Here is a 19,448-nt window from a genome sequence, read left to right on the forward strand (position 1 = left end):
TGTAAATAATTTCCCAGTGCAGCTCAACTCGGTGATGGATCTGTAATTCTCTGGTTTTGAAATATCACATTTATTTTTGTAAATAGTGTTAATAATTCCAATAGAACAATTCCACTGTTAAAAACAAGGTTGAACAGTTTAAGATATATGTCCTTCGTAATATAATAAGTTTACTTTATATGTTCATTTACAATTTTTATCTATTCCGCCAGCTTTATTATTTTTTAAAGATTTTACTACAATATCTATTTCATTTAGCATCCATGAGAGCTAATCATTATTAATTTTGTGAACAATTTTATGTTAAACTAATTAAAGCCGCTCCCATAGAAACAGGAAATTATTTGCACCATGTAATTTCCTTTCCCTAATAAACGAGAAATTGTATGTTCATTTAATAATTGACTGCGGAATGGTTTTCAGACCATACATAATTATGTAATTTTGTTTAATTACAGCACAAATACCAACATGCAAGTGTAAAGTTCATACGTTCACAATACGATTTGAGTTCATATATCAAAGGTCTTAGTATAGGTAACAGGTTTTGATAACAGTGCAAAGCCCGGTTACCAAAATGTCTTACCTATATACTTATTGGCAAATGTGTTGGGGTGAAGAAATCTGACCTTCCCAATCAACCATGGCATTGCTGCTGTCAAACAAATTTGTGTTGAAGTGAAATGTTCAGTTAAATATTTTCACACATAATATCAGTATGTCACTGCATTCCTGTAAAGTACACCACAATAAATGATAAATAAATTGCCTTTATCACTTGATAGTGGTATTATCATGACCTTCCCAATTAAATCTGTCAGTTAAAAATTACGAAATAAGGAACGGGTTCTTACTGAAATTTTGGGGATCAGTGAGGACGAGTGTGACAAGCACAAAAATACACACATACACTGTTAATTTATATATTACGGTTGCCAACATTTTAGGAAATATTCACAACTGTTTGATAGAACTATTAAAATTACTATAACTCATGGCAGAATCATTCCGTTGTGACTTTTGACAGCAAATATATTAAGCTTTTTTTCTGGGCTTTGTAATGTAGCCGCAAATATGTGATAAATTTGAATTTTGAGTGTTATCGTCAGGAGGAAAAATCTAACATTGAAAATATTGAATACCAATGTAAGGAAAAGTCTGGTGCCAATAGGAAAAGCACAACTAAAAGAATTTATTGTGTCTAAATTTGATAAAGCCGAAAACGTATTCAAATCATCGTTCATGATATGGGAGTGACTACGTTATATCCAGAAATGCTTTGATGGAAGTTAACACCATGCAGTGCGCAATATAACCTGTACCAGCTACTTGATATGCTATTGGGGATAAACAAATGTCAGACATGGATATGAAATGTCAGATCAATTTTTAGGTAAATGATTGGTTAGATTGCCATAAAATGCTGATAACATGAAGCCGATTTGCGCCAGTTTGATAGAAAGACATCTTTGAACTTGTAGGTTATCTTTACGATATCTTTTTTTGAACTGAAAATATATCCTTCTTGTGATTTTTAAAGTAGCATTATGCGCATCTTACTGCACATTGTGTGATTTTGGTAAATGTTTTATAAAAGCAATTTTCCGTTGCTGTGCATTTAAATATGTTAAATTAATGATAATGCTGAATAAGTATTTGAAGTTGATTCTTTAGAAATAAAGAAATTGGACAAATGAAAGTCCTTAGCTTCAATCTTCTACGCAGTGATCTCCCTTACTTCTAGGTAGAGATTTCTGGAGTTGAAGGGAAGCAACTCCTGCGTGCAGTTAGACTTTTCTTAAAAGACTGTCCCAGTCAAAATAAGACAATCATATTTGGAAAGTTATTATTTCGTACTGGTAACAGAAGAGATTGGTATATTGGGTTAAAAGTTATAATTTCCTCCACCCTTTTTTATACACATAAATATTTCAGCTGGATTTTTACTTGAAAAATATGCATAATTCCACTTTAAATTGTAAATGTTGGCTTCTGTACCGAACAGGATACAGAAAATCCTCAGGGTTCCTAAGAATGATATGAAAATGGTACCGAATAATCGTATTTCAAATGAAAAATAAATCTCGTCACGTAAAAGATGGATCAAACAGTAACTGAGATAGTCAGATGTACAAAAAGGAGCGTGCATATCTTACTTATACATTCTGGGCAATGGAATGAATTCTTGATTTGGTGTTCATATAGTAGATAGAAGATTTTGTACCTATTTAACAATAATGTATTTTAGAACATACTGGGAATACTTAGTGAGATTTCGTTCGTCGTTAAAACTCCCAAGTGGTGTTTTGGCCACTGATCGTTCCAATGTAGTGTGCTTTTGTGTTCTTTTACTTGCTCACTTCGTGCTAGGTGTCTGTATGCTTCACTTTGTCTATTTATTTTGTGTATATGTGAATTACGAACAGATCAATATAAACAAAGCTATATGTTGCGGTTTGAAGAGACTCTTTCTTAGATAGTTGCATTTTGTGTTTTTATTCTTGATTGTTTTGGTTGTGAGACCGCAGTGGTCATGATGTAACATGACCTTGTCCAGGCAGTTGCACAAGCATAAATTACGCAAGCGTGATGTGTAGAAATCAATTATTTATCAACTATCAACATAACCAGTATCTAAAGTAAATGCAAATTGTTGCATTGAATGCAGTTTTCTATTGGCCTATTAGCTATATAGAATTTTACAAGTTTTAAAAGTAATGGAAGCTCATAGCTACAGTCAGGACCTTTCTAATGTAAGATCACCACCGTCTCTATAAGAAGATCTTTTGGAAGCATAGAGCACAATCAAGCAAAATAATAACAGACTCGGTTTGCTTGTCTGTTCTTGTGCAACACCACTAACGAGTCCTAGTATCGGTTTAATATTAAACAGAACCAGCCCGTCAATCCGTCCCCTAGTTCGTAATGACACGTGACCATCTCATTCTTACAGAAGCAATAAAAAATGAAGGTGCTATCATAGTTTATTTCTTTCATTAGCAGGAACCTTACTTTGAATCGACTTCAACATGATTTGTTGTTTAACATTTTTGTATATGCACTGTAATATAGATGTCCTTGCGTGAAATGTTTACATTTGAAGAAATTTATATGGGCAGGTTGATCGATAGAGAAGGCCAGGTACTTTAAAGTTGCATATTCATATACAAATACCTATTCATCCACATTTTGTCACTGTTGTTTTGTCACTGCTATTTAAATGATTGCTCACCTGTCTCGCAATCAATTGTTATAGTCACTTTGATGCCGGATGACCTAATATTTAAGCAATCGATTGCTCAACAGGAAGGTCATAGGTTTGAACTTAATGGGATCACCTATGCTTACAATCTTTCACGACAGCACTTTTTATGCTCCTCGAAAAAGTTCTGGGGGCAATATGTTGCCTCCTTGACCATCCGTTCTTCTGTCCGTCCCAAAGTCTTTATACAGATAACCGTCACACAGATTGCAAGGGAATTTACTACGAAGTGAACTTGTGTATCGGAACATGAATGTACCTTGTCTGGTTCAGGACTAAATGCCCGTTGAATATTATACAGAATTATCTTTTTTTCGCAGTGCTTATACAAGCTTCCTGTCCGAAATCTACTCTTACAGTTTTCAAGAGATTTGGCCCATACTTATGATGAAATGTACTAGTGCATTGTGTTAAGACATACAATTACCATCCCATGTTCAGCAATTGTGATCCTTTGAAATTTTACAAAATGCAAAACAAACTGTTTACTATAATTATAAAGGTTTGTCTGGATAACTTTTCTTATAGTTTCTAAGGGATACATGGACGTATAAGTATGAAGTAATCTTATACATATTTTACGACATATGTTCAAGTATGGCCCTTAACGTTTTATATAAACAAAGACAAATTTGATCAAATTTAACTGGACACAAAGGGTTAATAATGAAGAAAACAATGCATCATGTGTCTCCAGTTTATTCAATAAGTCAAAATTGTACACAAAGAGCTTGGAATCTGTTAGTATATGACTTTGATAACATGGTGTGTGGCACATTGTCAGCATTCTGACAAGCAAGCCTTTACAAAATACAACAATCAATTACTATATAACTATGATACAATAACCCGAGGCACATTGTCAGCATACTATAAAGCGTACCTATACTAAATGCAACAGTCAGTTACTATATAAGTTTAAAAACTATGTGTAGTACAATGGCAGCATTCTGACAAGTATGTCTGCACTACATACAACAATCATTTACTATATGATTGGAATAACACGATGTGAAGTACAACAGCAGCATTCTGACAAGCATGTCTATACTAAATACGAAGGGCGTTCAATATGTAAGGTTACTCCGTATGTAGTTGCCGAACCGCTTATCGCTTTTAGATGCGGTTTTCGGCACATTGTAGAGCAATTTATTGGCAACACAATGCTATATAAGTTATAAAAATCGGTAGATTCAAAGTAAAAATATAATCATTTGAGTGAGGTGTACTCGGGTATACTGGACAATTTTATGTCCAAATTATTGAGATTGTAATATGCAATTCATTGATTCTACTATTCAACAACTAGAACTATAGCTCATTTTTCAGTTTAAACAGATAAAACAAATAATGATCTTCACAAAAACATATGGAAAATAAAATAAAAAAGTTTATAACAGTTTTATATCGAGTGTGTATATTTTTACTTGAAAAATGATAAGGTGAGTACAATAAGCCTCCGCACTTTTGTCAGGCGGGATAATCATCGTTTAAAAAATTCTTGTATTTTAAGTTAATACTAGTATCTTAATTCTCGATTGCGAAACTAGTTCTTACAACTTTGATTAATCGCTCTCAATACCCATTCCAAATGGAATCAACCTCGAGTTTAGATTTTTTAGTTGTGTTGTAATATTAAAATGCAATAAATAGTTTAAAACAAACGCAAACTCATCACAAATTGCTGTACCTCGTAGAAAAATGATAGAATTTTGTGATTTTACAAGTTATTCTATTTTTCTAATACTCTGGATGCCCAAGAAAAAGCTAAATTATAATTATGGTCCAGTATACCTGAGCACACCTCACTAAAATGATTAAATTTTTACTTTGAACATGTCGATTCTTATAATATATAATGCATTTTGTTTCCAATAAATTGCCTTATAATGTGCCGAAAACCGCATCTAAAAATGATAAGCGGTTACGGAATTTCATACGGAGTAACATTACATACTGAACGCCCCTCGTACAATAATCATTTACTATATAATTGGAATAACATGATGTGTTGTACAATGGCAACATTCTGACAAACATGCCTATACTATAATTATGTATGAATTAGAATTAAAAGTACAAAGACAAGGAAATCAGAATTGTTCCATATTTAGTTAAAGTCCCATAAGGCTTTTGATTTTATGTTAAAACAGAAACTGCTGCTATCCAAATAGAGACTACACATAATTGAATAGTTAGAAAAGCGTTACTTTCAATATTACACATGAAATTATGAAGTCAGGGTCTTAAAGGGAGATTATTATGTTAATCATAAAGTGAAACCTTTGACAAATACATAAGAAAACAATTATCAAACACTGGATTTAACAAATAAATAATGTATGTTATGTTCATAGCAAAAACAAATGTGACAGCCATCTTTTAATGAACGGTATTATGACTATCTAAGAGTCTATGGACAGTCGTTAGTACTTAAATGCAAACAAACATAGTCTTATATTAAATAGAAGTAAACTAAACTTAGAAAAAGCAATTTTTAAACAAAAGCATTGATAAGGTTTGGCTTGTCTTAAGTATTTTCATAGGGAAGTAAGTTTGTGTACACAGCTGTGTCTTGGATCAGAACTACGAATCAGACCCGAGAACAGAGCAAGCGTTCTTCGCAAAATTTCTTATACAATCTAACATATAAAATTGCTCCCTTTTCCATTATCTCACAAATGTTGTAAGATTTTAATTTCGAACAATCTAGCTATGCCGATTTATTCCGTTACTTAAATTTTGTAACGTCACTGTTTACTTTGAGAATTTACTGCGTATTAGACCCAGCACTCTTCTGTTACAAACGAAGGAGAGCATAATGAACAAACCCTGGCCAGCATTCAGTATAACAAATGTATATGCAAAAGCGTTAATTTTGGTGAACACGAAAATAAAACCAAAGATCCATGTCAGGCCCGTAAGTGTAGACAGCTTTGCAAATATTGCAATGTTTGAGCGCTCCGTTGCCCCAGCAGAAGACATGCTCGGGTGCTTGCTTATCTTGTAAACAGTGATACAGAACATGCCTAGATTGAGGACAATAATAATGGCAGCCGGAATAGCCGCAGCCCACATGACCATAACATGATTCTTTATGTAACAACCATATCCCCCGTAACCAATGTCATTCCCGTCTGATTGCACCTCGGCTGTTATTACTGTGCCGACAACAGCCACTGTGGCAACACTAGTTGTAAAGATCAAGTAAATGGTGAAAGTTAAACAATCATTTCGAGGAACTGACCGATTCCTAACATTCATGAATACTTTCAGCATATGATAGGTGCATATAAACATCCAACTAATTGAATTCACAAAAGAAAAATGTGTAACTATTGCAAAGAAACTACACAGCCATGGTATTTCTATGTCTGATATTGTGTTTACTAAAGACATTGTCTGAAAGGCGAACAGACTTGAAACTAACGCCATATTGTTCATGCCAGGTAAAGTGCGCAAGTCTTTGAAAACGGAATAAACTACCAAGGTTAAACTGAGTGATAGAAGAGAAACGCTTGAACAAGAAATTGTCAAATCTTTAGCGTGATAAGTATTTGTTGGCAAGTTACTAATGTGCTGAAAATAATCTTCATAGCAGAAAAACAGATGCGTACTATTTTCACGGAGGGCCTTAGATATAAGTACATCAGTAAGAATACTTGAGAGATGTTTTGACTCGCCACAAATGTTTATGTCGTCTGCAAATGATGATTTAGGTAGAACAACTCTAGGACAGAACGGCTCGGGTTCTATATTTAGTACGTCAACAGAAGACATAATTTTAATCTTGTCATTGATTATATAAAAACTGAAAGTGCCGCTTGTCTGATCAGACTGCTGCAAACATATCATTAATTCTATTAGACCGGTATCCCGCCAACATCCATAAGAATGATTTTGCTTATCATAGACTTCTGAATCGAATTGTCTGAAATCTGCAACAAAGTTGCCAGATCTTAATAATTTTGTAAACACAAGTGTAAAGTCAAGCACCTTTTCAAACAAGCTACTGCGATGGTTTGCTTGGTTCATCATTATCTCTATTCGGACATCAATTGACCGTATAAACCTCAAGCTTATTTGTTTGTTTGACTCAAGTTTGAGTGAATAATCTTCTTTGAAATGAATAGCCCCTTGAATGCGCCCAAGCGATATATCGTTTGTAACAAGTAATTCTGTTTTGTCTTTTATTTGTTCCGTCAAATGTAGAAGAATGTTTTGTATGGAATCCTTCGACCGGCTACGTGGACCAGGTGTAAGCGATATTTCAATAGATATCGATGAAATTTGGGAATTTTCTTTTGGCAGGCACGTCATATACCATTTACTTAATGTCATTCCGACAGGACATTGCAGATTCCATTCTGATCTCTGAATAAGAAAAACCAGAAAATATGACGATATATTAAATAACTTGCATTTTGTGCGTATAAATTAAAGAGTATTTCTTAACTTTGTATGTAAAACGGGTTTTGACTGATGACTAATGCGATCTGCATATGATTTTTAGGAAACGCTCGTGCAACAATTATATCTATACATCGGTACGCCTAACAAACACAATAACAATCATTGCCAAAACAATTACAAACGAAGTGTTCGGATAGTAGCTATGGAATAACAATGAAACGAAAGCGTAAAAGTAATTCATTGTCTGGATAAGTTACAGGCAAACATCAGAAAAGAATGCACTGACCTTCTCGGTATCATAAATACTATTCGGATGACAAGAGTTATTAACATCTGTTTCGTTATTTTCAAATACGTTTTGATAGACGTCTGCATCGGGGGGTCTGGAAAAATCTATAATCGTGATGAAATGATTATCAAAGTAGTAACTTTCATAATAACTTCCATAACTTTCATAATAACTTTCATAACTTTCATAATAACTTTCATTATCATTTTGACATGAATATTCTATATCCGTTTCTTTAAAGCCATTGCAGATAAAACAATGAATGTTTTTGAACTCGTTTGTATATACTGATGTATAGGACAAACAAGATGCTTCAGTTTCTCGATCATATATAAGCCATTGTCCTGTTAAATTGCAACGATCAATGAGATTTCGATTGCATTCATTCCCTTTATACGGTGTAAACAAAATATTGCAATAGTCACCACCATTAGAATCTAGGTTTGCCGATAGGTCCCGGATATAAGTTAATACTTCATTGAAAGTAAAACTTTGTGATGCATAACATTTATAGTTTAGACTTGCAAACTCTAAACGTTTCAGTTCTACATCGTGACACTGAGCGCAGTAAATATTTTTATAATTCAAATTTGTCAGATAATCGAAAACAGGCAAAATGTAACGTAAAGGTACATCAAGCGAAATGTCACTGTATTCCCGCCTACATTTGGTTTGTATGTCGGTATCACGGTAATTATATGGACAGTCTGATACCATCCTGTACGATAATCCATTGTGTTTATAAGGATCATATCTACTATTTCGGGGGTCAATACAGCGTACAATTCTACTGGCGTTGTAGAGAGCTTCTTCCGTCTCCAATTTTCCTGAACGGTCCGGACAACAATTGAAACCACAGTCACATGCCTGACAGCATGGCTTGTGATACCATGACCGGGCCACTCCCTCTGGAGGTACCGTGGCGTTTGTAGAGCACGTATTTGTGTCTGGACAGTGCTTAATAAATTGCTCAATTCTTCGTCGGATAACGTCGTCGAGAGAAGTATTAACATTTCCAGTTGTACACTGTACATTTGTAATAAAACAAAACTTAAGCGCAAACAATATTAAATATGTATTCATATTCATACAGGCAAGATTCAGAATAGGAAACTACCGCTGTGCTTGACATTATACATGTATATGCTAGCAAGGTACCCGAGAATGTTTTCCCGGTTCACTTTAAACATGCTTTCTCCAGTTCAGTCACATAATAATCCATGTAATAGAAAACGTATCTCTCATTTCAGACCGTTGGCGCCGTGCTTGCGCGATGACAAAGTAGCTGTCACAAAAACAAGATGTTGATCACTATATTTTAACTTAATGAATGCCTTACACACCGGTATTTTGTTGCGGTTATTTCGTTTTGTTTCTTAAAATTATATTTTTCGATTATGTTATATTAATTTCTTACATGTGAATCCATGCCATATCTGGATTATGCAACATACAGTCAAAGAAATAAAGTTTGTTTGCACAAAAGGGCGACCGTATTGTTCAGCGCCGAGTTGTATAACTAGGGCTATTCGCTCGTCAGTAATGTGGACGATTAAATGTTAAGTTAATTATAGCACATTATTTGCTGCCATGCAATATTCTAAAAGCTTTAACATCTAATTATTGAAAAAAATAAAATGTAATTTGAAATGACTTGCAATTAGTTTTGTTATTATTCATCTCGGAAGGATATAGATTATATGCGTTGTTCGTGGGTTCGCCCATCCTTCTGTTTCTCCGTATCACGTTACCCGTCATTTATTCCGCAGCCATATCTCAATAACGGATATTCACATTAATTTGATGTTTTAAGTGTGTTTGCATTCTCCTAATAGTTCCACTCCTGTACTTGTTTTAACAGGAACATGTAAAAGTATTCTAGCTGCTCTATTTTGTAATTATATATGCATGCTCTACACAATACATCTCCACTGGTGTGAGAAGTTTGGACCATTGTTCCAAGTTTCGTGAGTTTGGTAGGCAATGTCTTAAATGTTAAATAATGTGAAGCAATAAGTTTAAAGGGAGATAATTCTATAAATATTAAAGATAGATTGATGGTTCTCATGCTCCTTACTTCCCTCCTTACGATTGTGTCTTCATTATAAATTATTATCGTTTATTATCCTGTCAGAAACAAAAGACAATACATCAAAAGGAGGATTGTTCACCAATATAGCCCTATAACATGAGAACTTATTCGTGATTATAGGCGATAAGTGATTAGGCTGCTGAGTTTTCACCATTCGCTAATCATCGTTCCACATTTAAGTCCGGTCTGAGCTTTGACTCGAATATTTTTATGCAAGGGTACAAACCAGAAAGCTCACAGAAGACCGATGGTTTAAGGTTATGTCCCGACTATTGTAAGACATACCACATGTTTATGGTACAACACTTTTACAGCTGGCATTACTCTTTCCTCTTTTGTTGAGTCTGATGAAATAGTTGGAAAACTCCATGACAACTAGTTCTTATAGTCCACTGGGACTGACCTGTTTTGATACTTGTCTTCTGACCTTTATAGTACTTGGGTCTTTTAGAGGGAGGGCGGGGTTTATATTTTGACACGCACAATTTTGAAGTTTACATTTCGTGTCTTCTGTTATTATTACGTGTTAGAAATTAAACCAATGGTGATAACTGACAATGATTTTAAATGTACAATTCTATAAATATATAATTCTACATATTTTTGGAAGGGTATTTGAAATCAGAAGAGATCAAATGGAACTGATCATAAAGTTTGTGACTACAATGGGATATAGGTCATCTAAGGGAATAAAACGGATTACCATCATCGTGTTTGACCAAGACTAAAAATGTTATTGCATTTTATACAGTATTTTTGCTTCAGGGGACAGTGGTATAGTTTTTAATATATGTGTTCAAGTTTATTTTATGCATTTATATGTGTAGTGGCAGATGGTTATATCCCTTTAACCATTCAAATATCTGTGACACAGATCTCTCAAGCAGGGAATAGTGTAAAACATGCAATAAAACGTCTGTGTATAGTGGGGTTGCCCCTTGCAGTAGAATCCCTGGAAGCATTGCGCTTTGTTCCATAATTAATGCTGTGTAAGACATTCCATAAACTTTTTTCTTTTTTCTTTTTTTAACTCTATAATCAGTTTGATTTTATCAACTTTGAGATGTAAGGACCTTTCCAAAAATGTATGTACTTTGTAAATAACTCGGTTATACAATCTACATGTCTTACCACTTTGTGGTGCTATTGACACCATTTTCAGGGATTTCATGACATTTTGGTTGAATGTCATCTCGTAATTGTTTGTGTCTCCAGACGCGTTATTTGATAACTGGAGTTTTTGTTACGGCTATGCAGAGGCTTGATCGGTTTATTTATGATTGGGTAAGAAATGCGTACGAACACAAGGACGGACATCCAATACGAATAGCCATGTATCAAGAACGCAGTCTTCCAAAACTTTTACCTTCAAAGATAAAAATTGAGTACCACAGATTAATATTTAGCGTTCACAGAATCAAATAATTAAATGTATAATTTAAGCAGGAGTCATTTATGTCTATATTTATCCACCATTTTATAAAAACAGCATCAACTAAAGAAATAAAACTGACCCAAAATTTCTACTAGATGTATGGAAAATATTGAGACATATAATGGAATAATCGCAAGCTTATAATATTTTTGTAAAAACACAAAGAACAGTTCTATATGAATATAGAGAGAACTTAATTGTTCATGGAAAACAACAACGAATTGCCCCAGGATTATGTAATAATATACCCGAATGTAAACAATTGCGGGTATTCGAAATTGTACTGTTTTGTATCCATTTGCTTCCGAGTAATGCGAGATGGTATATATATAGTTTCGCATTTATTGTTCCGTTTCACATTAATTGTCCTGTTTCGCATTATTTGTCTTGTTTCGCGTTAATTGTATTGTTTCGCAATAACTGTTCTGTTTCACATTAATTCTTCGATTAATTATTCTGTTTCGCAATAATTGTTCCATTTTGCATTAATTGCTCTGTTGTTTCGCATTAATTAATTGTTTTGCATCGCATTAATTGTTTTGTATCACATTAATTGTTTTGTTTCTCATTAATTGTTCTGTAGGTTACATTATACTTAATTAGTTCCTTCTTTATTTCATATAAAGAATTAAAATCTTGATAGCTCATTTTCGGTACTTTTGAGCATATCAATGATATCAAAACAATATCTAGCCAGTTAGTATAGCATGTTTACTTACCAAAAATAAAAGGAATATTGAGTTTTTATGCTACATATCAGAAAAATAATCTGTTTTGAAAAACAGCACCCTCCAAACATACTCGTTTAGCAAGTACGCGTACGTAGAGATTTTCTAAAAAAAAAAAGAACAAAACCTCGTTACGGAACTGGTCAGCTGTAACAGGAGCTTGAATATCGTACATTACATTTTTACTTTGGCCAATGGAATGAACACTTTACTTTGAGTTCATTTATAAAGAGAAAATGTTGTCCTCAATTAAGAATCATGTAGTTTTTAATATACTGGGGATACTGAGGGAGATCTGGTTTGCCGTTAACTCATTTAAACTCCCCAATGGTGTTTTAGCCACTGGCCGTTCTAAGGTGGTGCTGTTCGAAGCTATTTACTTTTTTGTTTCGTGCTTAGTGCCTGTATGCTTCACTTTGTCTATGTATTTGATGCATATGTGAATTATGTCCATATTTTCATATATACAATGCTTTGGGGTTGCGGTTTGAAGTGGCTTGTTCTTGGATCTTGGCTTTTTCTGTTTATATCAACGGTTGTATTTTGATTGTGAGACCGCAGGGATCATTGTGTAACTTGACCAGGCAGTTGTTGAAGTAGTTGTGTGGCATAACTCGCGCCAGTGTAATGTTACATGTGACGTAATAATAAAGGGCATAGTATCAGCCAAATTGTAGAAGTCAGACGTTGTCTGTTATTTATAAACTATCACCATAATCAGTCCCTGAAGTAAATGCAGATTGTTATTTTCAAAGCAGTATTTCTGCTGGCATGTAATCTAAAAGAATTTTACTGTCGTGTAGTTTTAAAAGTGTTCACCGCTGTGGTAATTCCATTGTAAACCCACCGCCATCTCTATGAGAATATCCTCTGGAAGCATATCACAACCAAGCATAATAACAGCAGACTTGATTAGATTGTGTTAAACAGAACCAGCCTATCAATCTGTCCTCTAGCTCGTAATGACACGTGCCCATCCATCAAAATTAAATTCATTCTTACAGAACTTCGAAAGAAATGAAGGTGCTATCATAGTTGATTTCTTTTATTAGCAGGAATCTTGCTTTGAACTCGCATCCACATAACTAGTTGTTGAACATATTCTACATGCACTGTAATGCACATGTTGTTGCATGTAATAATTACATATCAATAAGGCGGGAATTAGTAAGAGTATGTTGACCATGCATATCCATATAGCAAAACCTGTTAATCTACCTTTTGTCACTATTCTTTAAATGACTGCTGACCTTGTCTCGCATCCCATATTCATTGTCTCTGTGATGGAAGCTTGACTACGAAGTGAGCTTGTGCATAATATTGTTGGAACATGAATTATTTTGCCTGGTTTTGGTCTTAAAGGCCTAGATTCACTACTATATAAGTGTACCCCCCCCCCAAATCCAATATACAACTCCCATCTTATCTGCTGCTTATCAGCGATTATGTAATAGCAACTGATTAGAGGGCAATTAGCACAGCAGGGATCCCAACTAGACCATGAAGATGTGTGCAGTGGAGTTGAAAGAAATTAAGTTTTCTTTAGTAAATGTGGAATGAAAAAAAAATGTTATTTTGATATTATGTAGATGATAATAACTATTACTTTAATGTTATAATAATGATAATAATGATAAAAGATAATCATAATTATTATTATTATTATCATTATTATATTATCATTAGTATATTATTATCATTATTATTAATATTATATTACATATAGGATGATAAAAGATACAGTAATACTATTGAAAATAATAATGATAATAAAACACAAGATAGTGAAAACTTCTTGAGTTCTTTGTGCTGACAAAAAATATTTTTCGATTTGAAAATTGATTTTCATGTATTCATGTAATCAACATTATTTGTATATAAAATTATTGTGTTCCATCTATACTCAGTTTTCATTTTCAGTACTATTATGTTGCCAAAAGGGACTTTTCTCATATTTTGCTTTGTAACTTTGAAATTCACATTCTGTTTTCAATTTAGACAAATGTTACTTACAGTATTCTGCAAGCGTAAGATGAGTGAAAGTCACATTTTTTAGAAATATCACAATTCTCCAGACAGAATTTGAAAAAATAAAAACTTGCATGTTTCTTTAAGTAAGTTTCTCATTATTTCATTATTGTGAAAATAAGTTTCTGATTATTTTATTATTGTGTTTGATCAACAAATATTTTTTCTTTACATAGAAATGCCAAAAACAAAAACTAGTATAACTTTAAAAGTTATCAATTATTCATTAATTTAAAATAAATTACATAATTTCCTCTTCTCGCTAATAGATACACTTGTAAGGTAGACTGTCTCTCCAATAAACAATGACCCTTGTTTATTGGAGCCATACTGTGATAGTCATTAGCCCCCCAACTGTGCTGGTGAAGACAAAAATCCCTTGGCCCGCTGCCAAAATCTAGGCCTTTAAGGGCCTTTGAATATTGTACAGAATTATTACTTATTTCGCAATTCCACTGTCCGGAAAACTCCTCGAACAGTTTTCGAGAGATTTGGCCCATTCTTCAGAAAAGTATTATGATGCAATAAACCTGTGCATTATGTTAACATATACATTTACCATGTCTTTTTCAGCAGTTGTGATCCTTTGAAATTTAATAAAATGCAAAAATAAACTATTTACAGGCTTGTCTAAATAACTTCTATTCCAGTTTGTAAGGGATACATGAGCGTTGACTACGAAGTAAACTTATGTACATTTTTAGGACATATGTTCAAGTGAAGGCCCTTAACGTTTTATATAAACAAACACAAATTTGATAAGATCTAACTGAAAATAAAGAGTTGTTAATGCAGAAAACAATGCACTAATTTTCCGAAGTTTACTCAGTCTATCAAAATTGTATACAAAGATTATGCAATCAATTACTATATAACTAAAATAGAATAATGGAGGCACATTGTCTGCATGGTGACAAGGGTGATTATACAAAATGCAACAGTCAGTTACTATATAACTTTATAATCATGGTGTGGTACAATGATGTATTCTGACAAGCATGCCTATACTTAGTACAACAATCTGTGATTGTATAAATTTAATAACATTATGTGTGTTACAATGGCAACATTCTGACAAGCATGCCTATTCTAACTAAATTAATCCGAATACATGATTTTGACAAGCATGCCTATACTAAATACAACAGTAATTTACTAAATAACTTGAATATCATGATGTGTGATACAATGTGACATGATACATTATGACAGGCAAGCCTATACTAAATACATGAATTAGCATTGCAAGTACTAGGAACAAAGGAAATTGGAATTGTTTATGTTTAGTTAAGTGTGCATGAACAATCGGTAGCACCTAAATGCAAACACACATAGTCTGATATAACATAGAAGTAAAATAAACGTTGTAAAACATTTTTAAACACAAGAATTTATGAGGTTTGGCAAGTTAAAAGTATTTTCAAGGAAAATTAAGTTTGTGTACATAGCTGTATCTTGGGTTAAAACTACGAATCAGACCCGAGAAGAGATCATTCGTTCTTCGCAAACTTACTTATACAATTTAACGTTTAAACGTATAAAACATTTGCTTCGTTTCCCTTTATGTCACAAATATTGTAAGATTTTAATTTTGAACAATGTAGCTTTGTCGATTTATTCCGTATTTCCAACACGAATGCTTAAACTTTGTGACGCCGCTGTTTGCTCTGAGAATTTGCTGTGTATTAGACGCAGCACTCTTCTATTACAAACGAAGGAGAGCATAATGAACAAACCCTGGCCAGCATTTAGCGTAACAAATATATATGCAAACGCGTTAACTTTGGTGAACACGAACATAAAACCAAAGATCCATGTCAGGCCCGTAAGTGTCGACAGCTTTGCAAATATTGCAATGTTTGAGCGCTCAGTTGCCCCAGCAGAAGACATGCTCGGATGTTTGCTTATCTTGAAAACAGTGATACAGAACATGCCTAGATTGAGAACAATAATTATGGCAGCTGGTATGGCCGCAGCACACATGACCATAACAGGATTCTTTATGTAACAACCATATCCCCCGTAACCAATGTCATTCCCACTTGATTGCACGTCGGCTGTTATTACTGTGGCGACAACAGCTACTGTGGCAACACTAGTTGTAAAGATCGTGTACATGGTGAAAGTTAAAGAATCATTCCGAGGAACTGCCCGATTCCTAACATTCATGAATACTTTCAGCATATGATAGGTGCATATGAACATCCAACTAAATGATTTCACAAAAGAAAAATGTGTAACTATTGCAAAGAAACTACACAGCCATGATATTTTTATGTCTGTTATAGTGTTTACTAAAGACATTGTCTGAAAGGCGAACAGACTTGTAACTAACGCCATATTGTTCATGCCAGGTAAAGTGCGCAAATCTTTGAAAACGGAATAAACTATCAAGGTAAAAATGAGTGATAGAAGAGAAACGCTTAAACACGAAATTGCCATATACATAATAGTCGATAAATTTATATCCGGTGACGATATTTCCTCATCTTTAACGTGATAAGTATTTGTTGGTAAGTTAGTAATATGCTGAAAATAATCTTCATGGCAGAAAAACAGATGTGTACTATTTTCACGGAGGGCCTTAGATACAAATACATCAGTAAGAATACTCGCAAGATGTTTTGACTCGTTACAAATGTTTATGTCGTCTGCAAATGATAATTTAGGTATAACAACTCTAGGACAGAACGGCTCGGGTTCTATATTAAGTCCGCCAATAGAAGACATACTCTTAATCGTGTCATTGAGTATATAAAAACTGAAAGTGTCGCTTGTCTGGTCAGGCTCGTGCATACATAACTTTACTTCTGGTAGACTGCTATCTCGCCAACATTTATAGGAATGGTGTTGCTTATCATAGACTTCTGAATCGAATTGTCTGAAATTTGCTACAAAGTTGCCATATCTTAATAGTTTTGTAAACACAAGTGTAAAGTCAAGCACCGTTTCAAACAAGCGAACATGATTTGCTTTGTTCATCATTATCTCTATTCGGACATCAATTGATCGTATAAACCTCAGGCTTATTTGTTTGTTTGACTCAAGTTTGAGTCTAAAATCTTCTTTGAAATGAATAGCCCCTTGTATGCGCCCAAACGAAACATCCTTTGTAACAAGTAATTCTGTTTTGTCTTTTATTTGTTTCGTCAAATATAGAAGAATGTTTTGTAGGGAATCCTTCGTCCGGCTATGTGGATCAGGAATAAGCGATATTTCGAGAGATATCGATAAAATCTGGGAAGTTTCTTTTGGTTGGCACATCATATACCATTTACTTAATGTCATTCCGACAGGACATTGCAGATTCCATTCTGATCTCTGAAAAAAAAAACCTGGAAATATGACAATATATTGAATAACTTGCATTTTGTGCGTATATATCAAAGAGTGTTTCTTAACTTTGACTGTTAAGACTAATGCGATCTGCATATGATTTTTAAGGCAGTTGCTAGCCACTGCCAATTTTTTAAACGCTCGTGCAACAATTATATCTATACATCTGTACGCCTACCAAACACAATAACAATTATTGCCAAAACAATTACAAAAGAAGTGTTCGGATAGTAGCTATAGAATAACCATGAAACGAAAGCGTTAAAGTAATTCATTGTCTGGATAAATATACCGACAAACATCAGAAAGGAATGCACTGACCTTCTCGGTATCATAAATACTATTCGGATGACAAGAGTTGTTAACATCTATTTCGTTAATTTCAAATACGTTTTGATAGACGTCTGCATCGGGTGGTCTGGAAAAATCTATAATCGTGATGAAATACCCCTCTATGTCACTTGCATAATCAGTTTGACATGAATATTCTATATCCGTTTCTTTAAAGCCATTGCAGATATAACAATGAATGTTTTTGAACTTGTCTGTATATACTGATGTATAGGACAAGCAGGATGTCTCAGTTTCTCGATCATATATAAACCATTGTCCTGTCAAATTGCAACGATCAATGAAATTTCTGTTGCATGCATTCCCTTTATATGGTGTAAACAAAATATTGCAACGGTCACTACCATTAGAATCTAGGTTTGCCGATAGGTCGCGGATATAAGTTAATCCTTCATTAACTGTAAATCTGTGTGATGCATAACATTCATAGTTCAGACTTGCAAACTCTAATCGTTTCAATTCTACATTGTGACACTGTGCGCAGTAAATATTTTTATAATTCAAATTTGTCAGATTATCGAAAACAGGCAAAATGTAACGTAAAGGAACATCAAACGAAATGTCACTGTATTCCCGTCTACATTTGGTTTGTATGTCGGTATCACGGTAATGGTATGGACAGTCTGATACCATCCTGTACGATAATCCATTGTGTTTATTAGGATCATATCTTCTATGTTGGGAGTCAATACAGCGTACAATTCTACTGGCGTTGTAGAGAGCTTCTTCCGTCTCCAATTTTCCTGAACGGTCCGGACAACAATTGAAACCACAGTCGTCACTACAGCTACATGCTTGGCAGCATGGTTTATGATTATATAACCGGTGCGCTCCCTCTGGAAGTCCTTTGGCGTACTGAGAACATGTACTAGTTTCTGGACAGCGCTCAATAAACTGCTCAATTCTTCGTCGGATAACGTCATCGTGAGAAGTATTTACATTTCCAGTTATACACTTCTGTAAACGTGTCATCAAGCAAATCATAAATAATGTGAAATATATATTCATATTCATAACATGAAAGATTCACGCTGGAAAACTACCGCAGTGTTTTGTTTTGTATACGTTAGCAAGGTATCCGATCGTTACCGTATGCTCTACTTTTTGGCTTTAAAAATACCTCATAATCAGCCATGTAATGGAAAATGTGTTTCTTATTCAGACCGTTGTCGCCGTGTTTGCGCGATGATAAAGACAAGATGTTAATCCTTATATTCTAATTTGTTTCAGTGGACTCAAAATACCAATTTGTGGCTTAATTCCATGCGGAAGTGAACACAGTATTAACATTCCGTTCAAGTTATTGACGCTTCCACTTGACTATTACAAATTAAATTTTCTCATTTTATATACATTAGTTAGGTCCGGCAATATTTAATATATGCTTTCAACACCGGTATTTTGTTGCTGTTATTTTGTTGAAATTCCTTAAATATATTTTCCAGTTCTTTGGCATAAATTCCTTACATGTTTATTCCTGTCATATCTGAATTATGCCACACCAGATATAATCA

General features: G+C 34.0%; 2 protein-coding genes across 3 annotated transcripts; both read right to left on the minus strand.

The window, feature by feature from the left end:
* Positions 1–3,945: 3,945 nt before the first annotated feature.
* LOC123529171 (uncharacterized) lies at positions 3,946–9,558 on the minus strand. Of its 2 annotated transcripts, none has more exons than XM_053521412.1 (2): positions 9,382–9,558; positions 3,946–7,636 (listed from the first exon to the last, which is right to left on the minus strand). In XM_053521412.1, the coding sequence occupies exons 1-2, from the start codon at positions 9,391–9,393 to the stop codon at positions 6,020–6,022; spliced, it is 1,629 nt and encodes a 542-aa protein (XP_053377387.1). In that variant the 5' UTR covers positions 9,394–9,558; the 3' UTR covers positions 3,946–6,019. The 2 variants fall into 2 exon arrangements, with proteins under 2 accessions (XP_053377387.1, XP_045165326.2); XM_045309391.2 differs by having other exon boundaries at positions 7,962–9,558.
* A 5,475-nt stretch (positions 9,559–15,033) lies between these two features.
* Positions 15,034–19,416, minus strand: LOC123529170 (uncharacterized). Its single transcript, XM_045309390.2, has 2 exons — positions 17,905–19,416; positions 15,034–17,568 (listed from the first exon to the last, which is right to left on the minus strand). The coding sequence occupies exons 1-2, from the start codon at positions 18,946–18,948 to the stop codon at positions 15,862–15,864; spliced, it is 2,751 nt and encodes a 916-aa protein (XP_045165325.2). The 5' UTR covers positions 18,949–19,416; the 3' UTR covers positions 15,034–15,861.
* Positions 19,417–19,448: the final 32 nt, after the last annotated feature.

The sequence above is a fragment of the Mercenaria mercenaria genome, chromosome 13, assembly GCF_021730395.1.
Source record: "Mercenaria mercenaria strain notata chromosome 13, MADL_Memer_1, whole genome shotgun sequence".
NCBI classification, from domain to species: Eukaryota; Metazoa; Mollusca; class Bivalvia; order Venerida; family Veneridae; genus Mercenaria; species Mercenaria mercenaria.

Coding starts and splice junctions, on each gene's coding strand:
- LOC123529171 (XM_045309391.2), bottom strand. CDS start 9,053: ATGAATATGAATACATATTTAATATTGTTTGCGCTTAAGTTTTGTTTT. Junction 7,637..7,961: donor GTATTTATGATACCGAGAAG/GTCAGTGCATTC, acceptor TTTCTTATTCAG/AGATCAGAATGGAATCTGCA.
- LOC123529170 (XM_045309390.2), bottom strand. CDS start 18,948: ATGAATATGAATATATATTTCACATTATTTATGATTTGCTTGATGACA. Junction 17,569..17,904: donor GTATTTATGATACCGAGAAG/GTCAGTGCATTC, acceptor TTTTTTTTTCAG/AGATCAGAATGGAATCTGCA.